General features: G+C 46.3%; 1 protein-coding gene across 2 annotated transcripts in view; it reads right to left on the bottom strand.

Annotated features, from left to right (window-relative positions):
• The window catches only part of LOC106606823 (adhesion G protein-coupled receptor E5), a 29,260-nt gene extending 12,378 nt beyond the window's left edge, over positions 1-16,882 (bottom strand). For both annotated transcript variants that reach the window (XM_045720052.2, XM_014203195.3), the window contains exons 1-4: positions 16,533-16,882; positions 3,390-3,467; positions 1,518-1,697; positions 117-269 (exon numbers count right to left, since the gene is read on the bottom strand). In XM_045720052.2, the coding sequence (XP_045576008.1) occupies positions 117-269; positions 1,518-1,697; positions 3,390-3,467; positions 16,533-16,563 (442 nt within the window). In that variant the 5' untranslated portion in view covers positions 16,564-16,882. The remainder of the gene's footprint in view (positions 1-116; positions 270-1,517; positions 1,698-3,389; positions 3,468-16,532) is intronic.
• Positions 16,883-19,110: the final 2,228 nt, after the last annotated feature.

Consider the following 19,110-nt stretch of genomic DNA (forward strand, 5'->3'; position numbering starts at 1 on the left):
GAAAACTCACCATTTCATACATGATGACATCCTGTATATGCCTGATATGCTCTCTGGATGTACTGTACACATCTTTTGATAGTTAGTGTTATCACCAGTTTTCTTTGGCATCTTACCTTTACATGTGACTCCTTGGCCAAATATAAATCTTTCCACTCCAGTACTGGAGACAAACCCCTCATTGCAGATGCAGGAGTATGACCCTAACACATTGTGACACTCGGCATTGGGACCACAGGTGGCCTTATTCTCCAAACACTCATTGATGTCTTGAGGCACAGAGAAAGGAATAGTCAGTCACACCTCAAATGCAAACGTAGAATATACACTGAACAAAAATATAAACGCAACATGTAAAGTGTTGGTCCCATGTTTCATGAGCTGAAATGTTGTGTACAAATTTGTTGACATCCTTGTTAGTGAGCATTTCTCCTTTACCAAGATAATTCGGCATATCAAGAAGCTGATTATACAGCATGATCATTACACAGGTGCACCTTGTACTGCGGACAGTAAAAGGCCACTCTAAAATGTGCAGTTTTGTCACACAACACAATGCCACAGATTTCTCAAATTGAGGGAGCGTGCAATTAACTTCAGGAATGTCCACCAGAGCTGTTGCCAGAGAATTGAATGTTAATTTCTCTACCAAAAGCCGACTCCAATGTTGTTTTAGAGAATTTGGCAGTACTTCAAACCTGCCTCGCGATTGCAGACCACATGTATGGCGTTGTGTGGGAGAGCGGTTTGCAGATGTCAACGTTGTGAACAGAGTGACCCATGGTGGCGGTGGGGTTATTGTATGGGCAGGCATAAACTACGGACAACGAACATAATTGCATTTAATCTATGACAATTTGAATGCACAGTGATACCGTGATGAGATCCAGAGACCCATTGACGTGCCATTCATCAGCTGCCATCACCTCATGTTTCAGATCTGCACACAATTCCTTGAAGCTGAAAATGTCCCAGTTCTTTCATGGCCTGCATACCCATCAGACATGTTGAGCATGTTTGGAATGCTCTGGATCGACATGTACGACAGCGTGTTCCAGTTCCCGTCAATATCCAGCAACTTCACACAGCCATTGAAGAGGAGTGGGACAACATTCCACAGGCCACAATCAACAGCCTGATCAACTCTATGCGAAAGAGATGTGTTGTGCTGCATGAGGCAAATGGTGGTCACACCAGATACTGACTGGTTTTCTGATCCACGCCCCTATCTTTTTTTAAAGTTATCTGTGACCAAGAGATCATATCTGTATTCCTAGTCCTGTGAAATCCATAGATAATGACCTAATGTATTTATTTAAATTGATTGATTTCCTTATATATAAACTGTAACTCAGTAAATTATTTTAAATTGTTGCATGTTGCGTTTATATTTTGTTCAGTATAGTCACTATAGCGAATAAGTGTATGGATTCCAAAATTGCAGCAGTGCTGTGTTCTCTGGCCAGGACTGCAATGTATAGAAATGCTATAAGGTAACTAAAAAGAGAGTTGTTTACCTATACATTGTTCAGGTAAGACAGCTGTGAAGTTCATCTGCTGTGATGATGTGAACCCAAGAGCACATTGACAGTAGTAGCTTCCATTAGTGTTGATGCATGCTGCATTCTCACCACAGATGTGTGGTGTTTCAGCATCATCATTATTGTCATCACTGGGAGGATTACACTCATTCTCATCTGGGGTCAAAAACAGAGGCATTGAGAAAGTGTGAAGAGAGGTAGAATGGTTGGGGAATGGGAATGGTCATTCAAAATATAAGAGAGATATACAGTTGACGTCGGAAGTTTACATACACCTTAGCGAAATACATTTAAACTCAGTTTTTCACAATTCCTGACATTTAATCCAATTAAAAATTCCCTGTCTTAGGTCAGTTTGGATCACCAATTAATTTTAAGAATGTCCGAATAATAGTAGAGAGAATGTCAGAAGTTTACATACACTCAATTAGTATTTGGTAGCGTTGCCTTTAAAATTGTTTAACTTGGGTCAAACGTTTCAGGTAGCCTTCCACACGCTTCCAACAATAAGTTGGGTGAATTTTGGCCCATTCCTCCTGACAGAGCTGGTGTAACTGAGTCAGGTTTGTAGGCCTCCTTGCTCGCACACGCTTTTTCAATTCTGTCCACAAATTTTCTATGGATTGAGGTCAAGGCTTTGTGATGGCCACTCCAATACCTTGACTTTGTTGTCCTTAAGCCATTTTGAGACAACTTTGGAAGTATGCTTGGGGTCATTGTCCATTTGGAAGACCCATTTGCAACCAAGCTTTAACTTCCTGACTGATGTCTTGAGATGTTGCTTCAATATATCCACATCATTTTCGTACCAAATGATGCCATCTATTTTGTGAAGTGCTCCAGTCCCTCCTGCAGCAAAGCACCCCCACAACATGATGCTGCCACCCCCGTGCTTCACGGTTGGGATGGTGATCTTCGGCTTGCAAGCCTCCCCTTTTTTCCTCCAAACATAACGATGCTCATTATGGCCAAACAGTTCTATTTTCGTTTCATCAGACCAGAGGACATTTCCCCAAAAAGTACGATGTTTGTCCCCATGTAAAGTTGCAAACGGTAGTCTGGCTTTTTTTATGGTGGTTTTGGAGCAGTGGTTTCTTCCTTGCTGAGCGGCCTTTCAGGTTATGCCGATAAAGGACTCGTTTTTACTCTGGATATCGATACTTTTGTACCTGTTTCCTCCAGCATCTTCACAAGGTCCTTTGCTGTTGTTCTGGGATTGATTTGCACTTTTCGCACCAAAGTATGTTCATCTCTAGGAGACAGAACGCGTCTCCTTCTTGAGCGGTATGACGGCTGTGTGGTCCCATGGTGTTTATACTTGCATACTATTGCTTATACAGATGAACGTGGTACCTTCAGGCGTTTGGAAATTGCTCCCAAGGATGAACCAGACTTGTGGAGGTCTCCAAGTTTTTTCAGAGGTCTTGACTGATTTCTTTTGATTTTCCCATGATGTCAAGCGAAGAGGCACTGAGTTTGAAGGTAGGCCTTGAAATACATCCACAGGTACACCTCCAATTGACTCAAAGTATGTCAATTAGCCTATCAGAAGCTTCTAAAGCCATGACATCATTTTCTGGAATTTTCCAAGCTGTTTAAAGGCACAGTCAACTTAGTGTATGTAAACTTCTGACCCACTGGAATTGTGTCTGTAAACAATTGTTGGAAAAATGACTTGTGTCATGCACAAAGTTGATGTCCTAACCGACTTGCAAAAACAGTAGTTTGTTAACAAGAAATGTATGAAGTGGTTGAAAAACAAGTTTTAATGACTCCAACCTAAGTGTATGTGAACTTCCGACTTCAACTGTATATAGAATATATAATACAAGACAGACATGTACATACCAATGCAATCTTTCCCCTTTGTAGAGAATCCTGGGGGACAGCCTGATACATGTACCATCAGCGGGGCAAGGTGAAGAGCTGCAGAGTAAGAAACAGGCAGATTCTCTAATAAGTTGTCCCATTATCGTATGGTCACTGCTATCCTGGATACTTGGAACATCCCTACCCTAAAGCCTAGCCCTAACCTTAACCTTATTAACCCTCACCTTACCCTAACCCTCACCCTTACCTTTCTACATTTCAAATTCAATATGGTAGGGACGTCCCAAGGACACTGGATAGCACAGAACATTAATGGTATTGGGGGAGTGCCCTGAACATGTGTAATATTGACAAGTACATGACAAAACTACTTTTGTAGAACCAACCTTTGACTATGATTGTAAGGTTGTAACATTAATCAGTTGGAGAGGTTTCAGGCACAGAAACGTGCAGCCATAGTTTTTAAAGGTTTAAATATTTCTCTCTCTCTGTTCAAAAAGGTATACCCCCTATCTGGATTTAAGCAGATTGTTCCTACGGTAACTGTGCTCACAGGAAGCCATAATAACAGGAAGCCATCATGCCCATAATAACTCCTGAATTGCACACGGCTGTCCGGAGGTGACCATTTCCTCTTTACCAGGAAGCCATCACCTGGCATGGGACTGTGTGATAATGACTGTAAACCTCCTCAGTCTGTATGATAGTGAATGAGTAATCAGTCCATTGTGTTAATGAGTGGAGAGAAGAGGCAGCAGTAGTGTGGAATGTTGTGGTCACAGAGAGATTATTCTAAAATGATGTGTAGGCACTGTTTAAGCTCCACATTTCTGGTGCTCTCTGTTTCACTCTAACTAGTAAAAAATATTAAGAAAAAACGTTTTTAAATAGTGGAACTTTTCATTGAGGAACCATCTGTCAAACATTGTTCTCTGATACAGTAGCTTTGTTCTCTCCCTTCACAACCCTCCATGTCACGTGGAATGACGCTGGAGAGACGAAGCAGGTACGGGGAGTAAACATTTAAAACCTCTTAGGGATAGGGGGCAGTATTTTCACGTTCGGATGAAATAAGTGCCCATATTAAACTGCCTCCTACTCAAACTCAGAAGCTAGGATATGCATATTATTAGTAGATTTGGATAGAAAACACTCTGAAGTTTCTAAAACTGTTTGAATGATGTCTGTGAGTATAACATAACTCATATGGCAGGCAAAAACCTGAGAAAAATTTAACCAGGAAGTGGGAGATTTGAGAATTGTAGTTCTCCTTTTGAATCCCTATAGAAACTACAGTGACATAGGGGTCACGTTGCACTTCCTAAGGCTTCCATTGGCTGTCAACAGTCTTTAGAAACTGGTTTCATCCTTTTCCTGTTACTGGGCAGAAAATAGTAAGTAGCTTAGTGTAACGTCTTGTCTGTAGTGTGGCGGAAAGAAGCGCAGGAAGCAGCGAACACTGTGTGGTAGTTTTAATGGAACCACCTGTACAAAATAAAAGGTCTCCCAACAACAGGGAAAAATACAATAGACAAGCACAGTCGAACAAACGCAGTCGACACACAGAAAAACAATCCCGCACAATAGGGTGCGGGCCAGCTGAACTAAATAGCCCTCTTAATTGCCTAACTCAGGGCAGGTGAGAAAACATAAAAAAAGGGAAAAACAAAAAGGGAATCGGTGGTAGCTAATAGGCCGGTGACGACGACCGCCGAGCGCCACCCGAGCAGGAGGGGGCGCCACCGTCGGTAGGAATCGTGACAGTACCCCCCTCCTGACGCGCGGCCCCTGCAGCGCGCCGACACCGGCCTCGAGGCCGACCCGGAGGACGAGGCGCAGGGCGATCCGGACGGAGGCGGTGGAACTCCTTCAACATGGATGGGTCCAAGACGTCCTCCGCCGGCACCCAGCACCTCTCCTCCGGACCGTACCCCTCCCAGTCCACAAGGTACTGCAGGCCCCCCGCCCGGCGTCTCGAGTCCAGAATGGCCCTTACGCTGTACGCCGGGGACCCCCCGATGTCCAGGGGGGGTGGAGGGACCTCCGGCACCTCATCTTCTTGTAGGGGACCAGCCACCACCGGCCTGAGGAGAGACACATGAAACGAGGGGTTAATACGGTAATAGGAAGGGAGTTGCAACCGATAACACACCTCGTTTATCCTCCTCAGGACTTTGAAGGGCCCCACACACTGCGGCCCCAGCTTCCGGCAGGGCACGCGGAGAGACAGGTTCCGGGTCGAGAGCCAGACCCTGTCACCCGGTGCGAACACCGGCGCCTCACTGCGGTGGCGGTCAGCACTCCTTTTCTGCCTAGCACTGGCCTCCTTCAGTGAGTCCTGTACTGCTTTCCAGGTCTCCTTGGAGTGCTGAACCCAGTCCTCCACCGCAGGAGCCTCGGTCTGGCTCTGGTGCCATGGGGCCAGGACCGGCTGGTACCCTAGCACACACTGGAAGGGTGACATGTTAGTAGAGGAGTGGCGAAGTGAGTTCTGGGCTAACTCTGCCCAAGGAATATACCTCGCCCACTCCCCTGGCCGGTCCCGGCAATACGACCTCAGGAACCTGCCCACCTCCTGGTTCACCCTCTCCGCCTGCCCATTGCTCTCGGGGTGATAACCGGAGGTTAAACTGACCGAGACCCCCAGCCGCTCCATAAACGCCTTCCAGACCCTGGATGTGAACTGGGAACCCCGATCAGAGACAATATCCTCCGGCACCCCGTAGTGCCGGAAGACGTGGGTAAATAGGGCCTCCGCAGTCTGCAGGGCCGTAGGGAGACCGGGCAAGGGGAGGAGACGGCAGGACTTAGAAAACCGATCCACAACCACCAGAATCGCAGTGTTCCCCTGAGAGGGGGGAAGATCTGTCAGGAAGTCGATAGACAGGTGCGACCATGGCCGTTGCGGAACGGGGAGGGGCTGTAACTTCCCTCTCGGTAAATGCCTAGGAGCCTTACTCTGGGCACACACCGAACAGGAAGAGACATATGACCTCACGTCCTTAGCCAAGGTGGGCCACCAATACTTCCCCCTTAGACTCCGCCCTGTCCTCTCTACACCAGGATGACCCGCCGCAGGTAGCGTGTGCGCCCACCGAATCAACCAATCGCGAACATCGAGCGGCACATACATGCGCCCCACGGGCACCTGCGCAGGCGCAGGATCCAACACCAGTGCCCGCTCGATGTCCGCGTCCACCTCCCACACCACTGGTGCCACCAGCCTAGACGCTGGAATGATGGGAGTTGGATCGATGGGGCGGTCATCCGTGTCATACAGACGGGACAGCGCGTCGGCTTTAGTATTAAGGGAACCCGGTCTATATGAGATGGTAAACCTAAACCGGGTGAAGAACATGGCCCACCTTGCCTGACGTGGATTCAGTCTCCTCGCTGCCCGGATGTACTCCAGGTTTCGGGGGTCGGTCCAGATGAGAAAGGGGTGCTTAGCCCCCTCAAGCCAGTGTCGCCACACCCTCAAGGCTTTGACTACCGCTAGCAACTCCCTGTCTCCCACATCGTAGTTACGCTCCGCCGAACTGAGCTTCCCTGAGAAGAAAGCGCAGGGGCGGAGTTTCGGTGGCGCACCCGAGCGCTGTGATAGCACGGCACCCACCCCAGCCTCGGATGCGTCCACCTCTACTACGAACGCTAAAGATGGGTCCGGGTGCGCCAACACGGGCGCGTCGGTGAACAGGGTCTTCAACTTCTTGAAGGCTCCGTCCGCCTCCGTCGACCATCTCAAACGCGCCGGCCCCCCCTTCAGCAGTGAGGTAATGGGAGCCGCTACCTGGCCAAACCCCCGGATAAACCTCCGGTAGTAGTTGGCAAAGCCCAAGAACCGCTGCACTTCCTTCACCGTGGTTGGAGTCGGCCAATTACGCACGGCCTTAACGCGGTCACACTCCATCACCACCCCCGTGGTGGAAATGCGATAACCCAGAAAGGAGACGGCTCGTTTGAAAAACTCACACTTCTCAGCCTTAACGTATAGGTCATGCTCCAGCAGTCTACCAAGCACCCTGCGCACCAGGGACACATGCGCGTAGCGGGTGGCGGAATATATCAGAATGTCATCGATATAGACAATCACGCCCTGCCCGTACAGGTCCCTGAGAATCTCGTCAACAAAGGATTGAAAGACGGCTGGAGCATTTTTCAACCCATACGGCATGGCGAGGTACTCATAATGGCCTGATGTGGTACTAAAGGCGGTTTTCCACTCATCTCCCTTCTTGATACGCACCAGGTTATACGCGCTCCTGAGATCCAATTTTGTGAAGAACTGTGCTCCGTGAAATGATTCCACCGCCGTAGCGATAAGAGGTAGTGGGTAACTAAACCCCACCGTGATCGCGTTTAGACCTCTATAATCAATGCATGGACGCAGACCTCCCTCCTTTTTCTTCACAAAAAAGAAACTCGAGGAAGCGGGTGAGATGGAGGGCCGAATGTACCCCTGTCCCAAGGATTCCGTGACATATGTCTCCATAGCCGCCGTCTCCTCTTGTGACAAGGGGTACACGTGACTCCTGGGAAGCGCAGCGTTAACCTGGAGATCTATCGCACAATCCCCTTGTCGATGAGGTGGTAATTTAGTCGCTCTCTTTTTACAAAAAGCGATCGCCAAATCGGCGTATTCAGGGGGAATTCGCACGGTGGACCCCTGGTCTGGACTCTCCACCGACGTGGCACCTATGGAAACTCCTAGACACCTCCCTGAACACTCCCCCCCGACCACCCCTGGAGAACCCCCTGTTTCCATGAAATGAGAGGATTGTGACCAGCCAGCCAGGGGACCCCCAGCACCACTGGAAACGCAGGTGAATCAATAAGGAAAAAGTTAATGCTTTCCTTATGATTCCCCAGCGTTACCATGTCCAGCGGCACCGTAGACTCCCTGACTAGCCCTGACCCTAATGGTCGGCTATCTAAGGAGTGCACGGGGAAGGGGGAATCTATCGGCACCCGTGGAATGCCCAGCTTAATGGCAAGTCCACGGTCCATAAAGTTCCCAGCTGCGCCTGAATCGACTAGCGCCCTATGCTGGGAAGAGGGAAAAAATTTAGAAAATGAAACAGGCAAAAACACATGACCAACAGGGGTTTCTGGGCGAATCTGGTGCTGACTCACCTGAGGTGACCGAGAAGTGTTCTGCCTGCCTTCTCGACTCCCAGACTGGCTCCTCCAGCACCGGTCGGCCGTGTGTCCTCTCCGACCACAGCTGGTGCAGGAGGAGCCACCTCCTCCGGTGCCCCTTGGCACGGCCCCCCCTACCTCCATAGGGGTAGGGGCGGGGGTGCACGGGGGTGGAACGGGCAGGACCCTCTCCGAACGCCCGCGGGCAGCCAGCAAATTGTCCAACCATATGGACATGTCAATGAGTTCGTCCAGGGATAGATTGGTGTCCCTACAGGCCAGCTCCCTGCGGACGTCCGCCCGGAGACTACACCGGTAGTGGTCTATGAGGGCCCTGTCATTCCACCCCGCTCCAGCAGCCAAGGTCCTAAACTCCAGCGCGAAGTCTTGAGCGCTCCTCGTCTCCTGCCTGAGGTGGAACAGCCGTTCACCCGCCGCTCTACCTTCGGGGGGGTGGTCGAAAACAGCCCGAAAGCGGCGGGTGAACTCTGGGTAGTGGTCCCTCGCCGAGTCTGGAGCGTTCCAGACCGCATTAGCCCACTCCAGAGCTCGGCCCGTCAGGCAGGAAACGAGGGCACTTACGCTCTCCTCTCCTGTAGGAGCAGGTCTGACGGCGGCCAGGTACAACTCTAGCTGGAGAAGAAACCCCTTGCACCCAGCCGCCGTCCCATCGTACTCCCTCGGGAGTGCCAGGTGAAGCGCGCCAGAGCCAGACGTCGTAGGAGGAGGAGATGGTTGTATCGGGGGGGGGGTGTAGGTGGAGAGAGGATCCCACTCCTCTCCCATCGGTCCATCCTCTCCATCATCTGGTCCATGGCGGATCCGATGCGATGCAGGACCGATGTATTGTGCTGGACACGTTCCTCCATTGAGGGTAGTGGAGTGCCTGCTGCTCCTGCTGATTCCATGCTCCTTCTGGTGGTGCGGGATTCTGTAACGTCTTGTCTGTAGTGTGGCGGAAAGAAGCGCAGGAAGCAGCGAACACTGTGTGGTAATTTTAATGGAACCACCTGTACAAAATAAAAGGTCTCCCAACAACAGGGAAAAATACAATAGACAAGCACAGTCGAACAAACGCAGTCGACACACAGAAAAACAATCCCGCACAATAGGGTGCGGGCCAGCTGAACTAAATAGCCCTCTTAATTGCCTAACTCAGGGCAGGTGAGAAAACATAAAAAAAGGGAAAAACAAAAAGGGAATCGGTGGTAGCTAATAGGCCGGTGACGACGAGCGCCACCCGAGCAGGAGGGGGCGCCACCGTCGGTAGGAATCGTGACACTTAGTCAATCAGTGGCCTATCTGAGGACAGGTGTCTGTGCCCGCGAGCACGCTGTTCGTTCTTTTTCTTCTGGGATGAATACCTATTGTCCGGTTGGAAAAATACCCTAAAGATTGATTGTAAACATCGTTTGACATGTTTCTACAAACAGTAATGGGACTTTTGAACTTTTCATCTATGGATTTGCACCCACGCCTCATGGCTTTGTAATAGTGTTCTGGATGCGCCAACAAAACGGAGGTATTTGGACATAAATGATGGACTTTGCAGAAGAAATGAACATTTCTTGTGGAAGTGGGAGTCCTTCCGAGTGCATTCCGCCGAAGATCAGCAAAGGTAAGAAAATATTTCGAACATATTTTAAAGATTTGCCGACACCGTGGTTGTAGGCTAACTGTATAGCTTAGCATTGAAGGCTAAGTTCTGTACTCAGAATATTGAACGATGTGCTTTCTCCGTAAAGTTATTTTGAAATCTGACAAAGCGGTTGCATAAAGGAGTAGATTAGCTATAATTCTTTAAATAATTGTTATAAATTTTGTCAACGTTTATGATGAGTATTTCTGTAAATTGCTGTGCCCATTCACCGGCAGTTATGGGGAGAATACATTTTCTGAACGTCACGCGCCAATGTAAAATGGGGTTTTTGGATTCCCACGGGGGGCCAGCACAGAAAAATTGAAATGAAATGTATGCATTCACTACTGTAAGTCGCTCTGGATAAGAGCATCTGCTAAATGACGTAAATGTAAATGTAAATGGATATAAATATGAACTTGATCGAACAGAAAATGCACGTATTGTCTAACATGATGTCCTAGGAGTGTCATCTGATGAAGATTGTCAAAGGTTAGTGCTTCATTTTAGCTGTATATCTGGTTTTGTGACGGCTATCCGTGCTTGGAAAATGGCTGTGTTTTTTTTTTTTGCTAAGGTGCTATCCTAAAATAATCGAATGTTTTGCTTTCACCGTAAAGCCTTTTTGAAATTGGACAATGTGGTTGGATTAACGAGAAGATTATCTTTAAAATGCCGTATAATACTTGAATTTTAATTTTGAGATTTTTGTGTTTTGAATTTCGTGCTATTCTATTTCACTGGTTGTTGTCCAACCAATCCCGTTAACGGGATTTTATGACGAAGGGGTCCTCAAGAGGTTTTAATGAATAACGGACATATAACGAGACAGGAACAGCGTCAGAAACAAATACAAAGACAAAAACAATCAATGCAGCAGCGGGGAACAGAGCTTGGGAACTGACAAATATAGGGGAGGAAATAACAGGTGATAAGTGAGTCCAGGTGAGTCCAATAACGCTGATGCGAGTGACGAGGGAAGGCAGGTGTGCATGATTGATGGCAGGAGCAAGTGATGCAGGGTAATCTGGCGCCCTCAAGCACCAGGGGAAGGGAAGAGCGGGAGCAGACGTGACAGTAGCCCTCCCTCTTGGAACGCCACCCGGCGTCCCACCCGGCGTCCCCCTTGCATAGCTTTCAAGATGGCGCTGATAGAGATGGTCGCCGTGTTCATAGCTCCTTTTTATGTTATTTCTCACCTTATTAGCTCAGAACGTCCTTTGCATTATTACATACAGCCAGAAATAACTTTTGAATATTAGAGCGGCTGTAACTCACAACTCAGCATTTTTGCCAGAAATACAACTTTCCTGAATTTGATCCTTTGTTCTTACCCCCAAGGCAATTCCACTTATCCCAGTGACTGCTCCAGGATGGCACCAGTGGAGGTGTTAATACCACCCACTGCTTCCGAGTATATTACTCGCTAATGTTCAGTCCCTGGACAATGAAGTAGACAAGTTCAGGGCGAGGATCTCCTTCCATACTGTCCCCATCCATACAGCCAGCTGTACATCACGCAGACAGGAATAAAGAACTCCCCAGGAAAAAGAAAGGCAGAGGTGTATGATTAACTACTCATGGTATGATTGTGGTAATGTACAGGAACTCAAGTCCTTTTGTTCACCCGACCTAGAATTCCTCACAATCAAATGCAGTCTGCATTACCTCCAGAGAGAATTCTCTATGGTCATCATCACAGCCGTGAATATTCCCCCTCAAGCTGATACCATGATGGCTCTCAAGGAACTACACTGGACTTTGTGCAGACTGGAAACCGCATATCCTGAGGCCGCATTTATTGTAGCTGGGGACTTTAATAAAGCAAATCTGAGGAAAACACTACCGAAGTTTTATCAACACATCGTCTGCGTCACGCGAGCTTCAAAAACTCTCGACCATTGCTACTCTCCCTTCCGGGATGGCTACAAGGCCCTCCCCCGCCCAAATCAGATCACGCCTCCAGCCTGCTCCTCCCTTCCTATAGGCAGAAACTAAAACAGGAAGTAGCCGTGGTAAGGACTATTCAATGCTGGTCTGACCAATCGGAATCCATGCTTCAAGACTGTTTTGATCACACGGACTGAGATATGTTCTGGGTTGCTTCTGAGAATAACATTGACGTATACACTGACACGGTGACTGAGTTCACCAGGAAGTGCATAGGCGATGTTGTTCCCACTGTGACTATTAAAACTGTGGATAGATGGCAGGATTCTTGCAAAACCATTTTTTTTTTTGTTACATTTTTGTTACATTAATTTCATACATTATCATTATTATTATAATTTTTTTTTTGTACTGGCCCCCCGTGGGAATCGAACCCACAACCCTGGCGTTGCAAACACCATGCTCTACCAGCCACCGCATTTGACCACGGCAAGGTGACTGGGAATATAGCTGAGTACAAACAGTCCAGTTATGCCCTCCGTAAGGCATTCAAACAGGCAAAACGTCAGTACAGAAACAAATTGAAGTCTCAATTGAACAGCTCAGACACGACACCTATGTGGCAGGGACTCCAGACAATCACAGATTATAAAGTGAAAACCAGCCACCGGACAACGATGTCTTGCTACCTGACAAGCGAAACACCTTTGCCTGCTTCAAGGGAAACACAGCGCCGTGGACTGTAAGCTCTCGTTCTCTGTGGCCTACGTGAGTAAGACATTTAAGCATGCTAACCCTCGCAAGGCTGCCGGCCCAGACGGCATTCCTAGCCGCATCCTCAGAGCATGCACAGACCAGCTGGCTGGAGTGTTTACGGACATATTCAACCTCTCCCTATCCCAGTCTGTTGTCCCCACTTGCTTCAAGATGTCCACAATTGTTCCTGTACCCAAGAAAGCGAAGGTAACTGAACTAATTGACTATAGCCACGTAGCACTCACTTCTGTCATCATGAAGTGCTTTGAGAGGCTAGTTAAGGATCATACCTTACCCAACACCCTAGACCCACTGCAATTCGCATACCGCCTCAATAGCTCCACGGATGATGCAATCGCCATCACACTGCACACTGCCCTATCCCATCTGGACAATGACTTATGTAAGAATGCTGTTCATTGACTACAGCTCAACCTTCAACACCATAGTACCCTCCAAGCTCATCATTAAGCTCGGGGCCCTGGGTCTGAACCCCGCCCTGTGCAACTGGGTCCTGGACATCCTGATGGGCCGCCCCAGGTGGTGAATGGAGGCAACAACACCTCCAGTACGCTGATCCTCAACACAGGGGCACGACAAGGGTGCGTGATCAGCCCCCTTGTGTACTCACTGTTCACCCATGACTGCGTGGCCACGTTCGTCACGTTCGTTTGCAGACGACAAAACAGTGGTAGGCCTGATTACCAACATTGACGAGACAGCCTACAGGGAAAGGGGTGAGGGCCCTGGGGGAGTGGTGCCAGGAAAATACCCTGTCCATCAACTTCAACAAAACAAAGGAACTGATTGTGAACAGCAGAGGGAGCACGCCCCCATCCAGATTGACGGGACCTCAGTGGAGAAGGTGAAAAGCTTCAAGGTCCTTAGCACACACATCACTGACAATCTGAAATGGTCCACCCACACAGACAGTGTGGTGACAAAACGCGCAACAGCGCCTCTTCAACCTCAGGAGGCTGAAGAAATTTGGCTTGGCCCATAAGACCCTCACAAACTTTTACAGATGCACCATTGAGAGCATCCTGTCGGGCTGTATCACCGCTTGTTACGGCAACTGCACCGTCCGTGAAGACAGGGATCTCCAGAGGGTAGTGTGGTCTGCCCAATGTATTACCCGGGGCATACTGCCTGCATCCATCCAGAAGGCGAGGTAAGTACAGGTGCATCAAAGCTGTAACCGAGAGACTTAAAAACAGCTTCTATCTCAAGGCCATCAGACTGTTAAATAGTCACCACTAGCTGGCCACCGCCCAATACCCTGTCCTGAACTTGAATCACTGTCACTAGACGGCTACCACCCGGTTACTCTACCATGCACCTTAGAGGCTGCTGCCCTATGTACATATTCATGGAACACTGGTCACTTTAATAATGGAACACTGGTCACTTTACATACTGTTTTATATACATAAACTCCGTACTCCAACATTGCTCGTCCTAATATTTCTTAATTCCATTATTTTACTTTTTAGATTTGTGTGAATTGTTGTGTATTGTGAGATATTACTGCAAGCATTTCGCTACACCCCCAATAACATCTGCAAAAAATATGTACGCGAACAAAAACATTTAATTTTATTTGATATTTCTAAATTCTAAAGAATTTGACAGAAAAGGTTTCAGCCATTGAGACAATTAACTAAGCAAATGCACCTAAAGAGGGATAGTCACCTCACCTCAATTAGCCACCCCTTGCAAGGTGTTATCAAAGATTTCCTGTCTTCTTCACTGCAGCGAGAAATCACACTGAATGTTATAACCTTGCTGTGATGTCATGGCAACAAGGATATTTTTTTTTCTCTCAGAAAGTGCATGTGTGTGCATACGTGTGCGTGTTTTTGTGTGTGTGAGTGTGTGTGTGCATGCACATGTGTGAGTTTCAAAGACAATATGGGTGAGGGGGAGTGGGTGTGAGTGTTAGACTGTGGGGTACTTCAGGGGAGATCACAGAGTATAAATACCACTGTTAAAGGCTGAGGAACAGAGGGTCTCTTTAGAGAGAGGGACCCAGATTCTAGGATGAAGAATAGGGAGAGTGTCTCTCTCTCTGGCTGTCTCTCTGTCTACTGCTAATTCCTCTGAATGTGTTCCTTCAGGCTTTTAGTCCTCAGATTCCCATAAGTCATTCAGTGTTATGACAACGGTCTGTCCTTTAGGTTCCATTCAGTTCTGATGAGTGTCATTGTTTCCATATTAAGAGCTGTGTCCCTATTGCTCTGTCTTGCTCAATGAACCAGTAAAAAGTACTTGCTGATTTACTGGAAATAAGTTATAAACGCTAATGCCGTAAAAGTCATTCCACAAGGAAGCAAGACAGATCTATTAGCCACAAGTAAAATAGTTGCAATAAACTGAACAACTCAACAATTTCAACAGGCTATTAACAGGATTTTAAATGGATTCCAACCTTGGCACACACAATGGCACGTTGTCGTCTCAAATATCTCAAAAGGACTTGCTGTGCTCTCCCCCCACCTTATGTCTTAGAGATGTTCTCAAATGTTATGATTAAACCACTATATCATTAAACCTGCAATTACTGAGAAGAACGAAATACATTTCTGCTGTCATCTGACTCCTTTCAATACAAAGGATTAAAATAACTCACAGTGGTGTAAAGTAGTTAAGTAAAAATACTTTAAAGTACTACTTAAGTAGATTTTTGGTGTATCTGTACTTCACTATTTATATTTGACAACTTTTACTTTTAATTCACTATATTCCTAAAGAAAATAATGTACTTTTTACTCCACACATTTTCCTTGACACCCAAAAGAACTCGTTGCATTTTGAATGCTTAGCAGGACAGGAAAATGGTCCAATTTACACACTCATCACGAGAACACCCCTGGTCATCCCTACTGCCTGACGGACTCACTAAGCACAAATGCTTTGTTTGTACATGATGTCTGAGTGTTGGAGTGTGTCCCTGGCTAACCATACATTTTTAAAACAAGAAAATTGTGCTGTCTGGTTTGCATAATATAAGGAATATGAAAGGATATATACTTTTACTGTTGATACTTAAGTATATTTTTTCAATTACATTTACTTTTGATAAATAAGTACATTTAAAACCAAATACTTTTAGACTTTTACTCAAGTAGTATTTTACTGCGTAATTTTACTTGAGAAATGTTCTATTAAGGTACCTTTAGTTTTCCTTAAGTATGACAATTGGGTACTTTTTCCACCACTGATAACTCAACCATTCCGCTTTACTTAATAACATTTTTCAGTTGTTCCTAAATGTAGTTTCAGTTCATGTCAGAAATTATGTCTAATGCAATCTGAGAGTAGCCTGGTCCCAGATCTGTTTGTGTCTGGCATGTGACCATGACCATAGAGGTTGGCAAGACAGTAAGAACAGATCTTGGAGCAGGCTAAGCTGAGAGGTGTTCAACCCTGTAGTGACCTCCTGTGGGACCCTGATCATAATGACCTGCCAATGAATTTGCACAGTAGCATTTCAGGCAAATCCTAATTTAAGTCAAATGATCACTTAGTTATGCTTTGATATCAATGGGAGACTAAGTGAAAATTCAATTCAAGTTAGGATTTGCCTCTTCAAGTTCAACATCCACGTCTTTTACTCTTCATCTAACCATCCCCGATCAAACATAAACACTCTCTGATTTAGTGCTTTCTCTCCCAAACACACAACCTTCTCCATGGCAACATGACTTCTGTGTAAACAGTTTACAAAAATGACTCACCCAGAATCAGGAGATGCACTCTGCCTGTCATGGTGAAGAAGAATCTCACTATCTCTTCTATGAGAATCACAACGCACAAGATTAGACCAGGGCTGAAACTCTATTCAAAAGTGTGATAAAGATCCGTCTTCTCTTCTTCTCAGGAGTTTCTCCAAACTTCTCAGGGTTGTTTTACTGAAGATAAATGGCACCCGTATCCATCAACTCAGTCAAGCTTCTGTCTAGTAGACTGAGTTCTGCTGACATCACCAAATGAGAGATAAAATGACAAGTAGTCACTGTGCTCTCATCACTTGCCTAGAACTCTCTGTCTCTGACTCGCTCTCCTTCTCTTCCACCCTGTGTGGTGGTCTGGGCTGTGTCTGGCTCACTGACATACTAAGAGGTTTCTGGGCAGAGTTTCAGTTGAGCCGCTGCTGTTGAGTCACGCCCCTGAGACAGTGAGGGAGGGTAATGCGGTTGGAGGACGAGGAGGGAGGTTTAGCAACTGCTGCTGTTTAATTATAATTTTTTTGATCTCTGCTCTTTAGGGTTACATGACAACAACACGACCTAAACTGGCCTCTCTCTCTTTCTCTCTTTCTCTCTCTCTCTCTCCAATTTAAGGGGCTTTATTGGCAAGGGAAACATTTGTTTACATTGCCAAAGCAAGTGAAATAAGTGTGTACTCACTGTTTAGGGCCAAATAGCATTCTAGTTGGCTCTGTTTTTTTTGTTCATTCTTTCCAATGTGTCAAGTAATTATATTTTTGTTGTCTCATGGTTTGGTTGGGTCTAATTGTGTTGCTGTCCTGGGGCTCTGTGGGGTCTGTTTGTGAACAGAGCCCCAGGACCAGTTTGCTTAGGGGACTCTTCTCCAGGTTCATCTCTCTGTAGGTGATGGCTTTGTTATGGAAGGTTTGGGAATTGCTTCCTTTTAGGTGGTCCTCTCTCTCTCTCTCTCTCTCTCTCTCTCTCTCTCTCTCTATGTCTTTCTTTCTATCTACAACCTTGTTTTCCACTTCACTCTATCAAACTGTATGGCCTAAATTTAATCAGACATTAAGGAGTCTGGGTTGTGAGACTGTTCATTGTTATACAGAACACTGCTTGGACACACTCCCATAGGCTGTGGTTGTCTATTAATGGTGGTGATGACAAATATATGGTTGTCTCCTTTTCGTCTTTGAGCAGATGGCATCTGTTCATACTGATAACAATGTAACAATGTAGTGTAATATACAAAACTCCCAGTGGAATCCACTAACAATGGAAATTAAAAACAAGTCATTTTCTTTCTGGGAACTGTGCGTAAATCAAATCTTTCAATTTAAAGTAAAAAAAATATTTATATATTATATATTTTAAAGTTTTTTTTTTGTAAGTATAGGACTGCAGAATTTAGCTTTTGAATGACAGAAAACTGAATAGTCATCCACCCAAGCCACAGGATTACCACAGGTTTAGAACGTGTGGTTTATTTGGTCCACACAGAAAATGCACATTCAACATTTTACTCAAAGGAACAATATCATCATCGTTGCTTTTGTGTCACAATCATAATCAATTTCTTTAGGATTTTAACTTTTAATGCCACTATTCTATTTCTTAAACATTCGTTGTCATACTGTAACACATCGTCAACAGTATATCAATTGTACTTCTGCTCCTCTTGCTAGTACAGTTATTATTTGTCTTAGAAGAGGAAGAAGGAGTGCTGAGAGCAAAGAAGCCGAGTGCAACGTGGCGTTTCTGACAACGTTATAGAGACACGGTGTTCTTTTTGGTTATGGTGTTGTCAACACCTTCTTAGTGGCAGACGTCACCACTGTAGGCACTTAATTTGATCACAGGAAATGCGGTTGAGGAAATACAGATGAGCTTTGTAATTTACATAAATTCATTGAAAACCCACACTAACACACGGTTATATTAACAGTATTCCACTTTTCATGTAGCCTCATTTTTGACCAACCTATAAGGGCACAGGGCAAGACCCAGATGCAGACACGGGAGGCAGATGGTTCGAGTCTCAGATTTTTATTAGTTTCCAAGGGGCAGGCAAGAGAATGGTCATGGACTGGCAAAAATATCACAACAAGGTCAGAGTCCAGGAGGTACAGAGTGGCAGGCAGGCTCGAGGTCAGGGCAGGCAGTATGGTCAGGCAGGCGGGTTCAGAGTCAGGGCATGCAAGGGTCAAAACCGGGAGGACTAGCAAAAGAGAGAATAGAAAAAGCAGGAGCACGGGAAATACACACTGGTTGACTTGACAAGACGAACTGGCACAGAGAGACAGGAAACACAGGGATAAATACACTGGGGAAAATAAGCGACACTTGGAGGGGGTGGAGACAATCACAGATCAGGGTGTGACACAGCCTAACCACCAATCAAGCAACATAATGGACTAAATCCTGTTGCTACAGGATTATTTTACATCTTATCCAGAGCAATTTACAGTAGTGAGTGGATATTTTTTTTTACTCTTATCCAGTACTGGTCCCCGTGCGAATCGAACACACAACACTGGCATGGCAAACACCATGCTCTACCAGCTGAGCCAGAGCCTCACAATACAGGTCAAATGAAGATTCTAAA

Source organism: Salmo salar, chromosome 06, assembly GCF_965601325.2.
Source record: "Salmo salar chromosome 06, fSalSal1, whole genome shotgun sequence".
In the NCBI taxonomy this organism is placed as follows: Eukaryota; Metazoa; Chordata; class Actinopteri; order Salmoniformes; family Salmonidae; genus Salmo; species Salmo salar.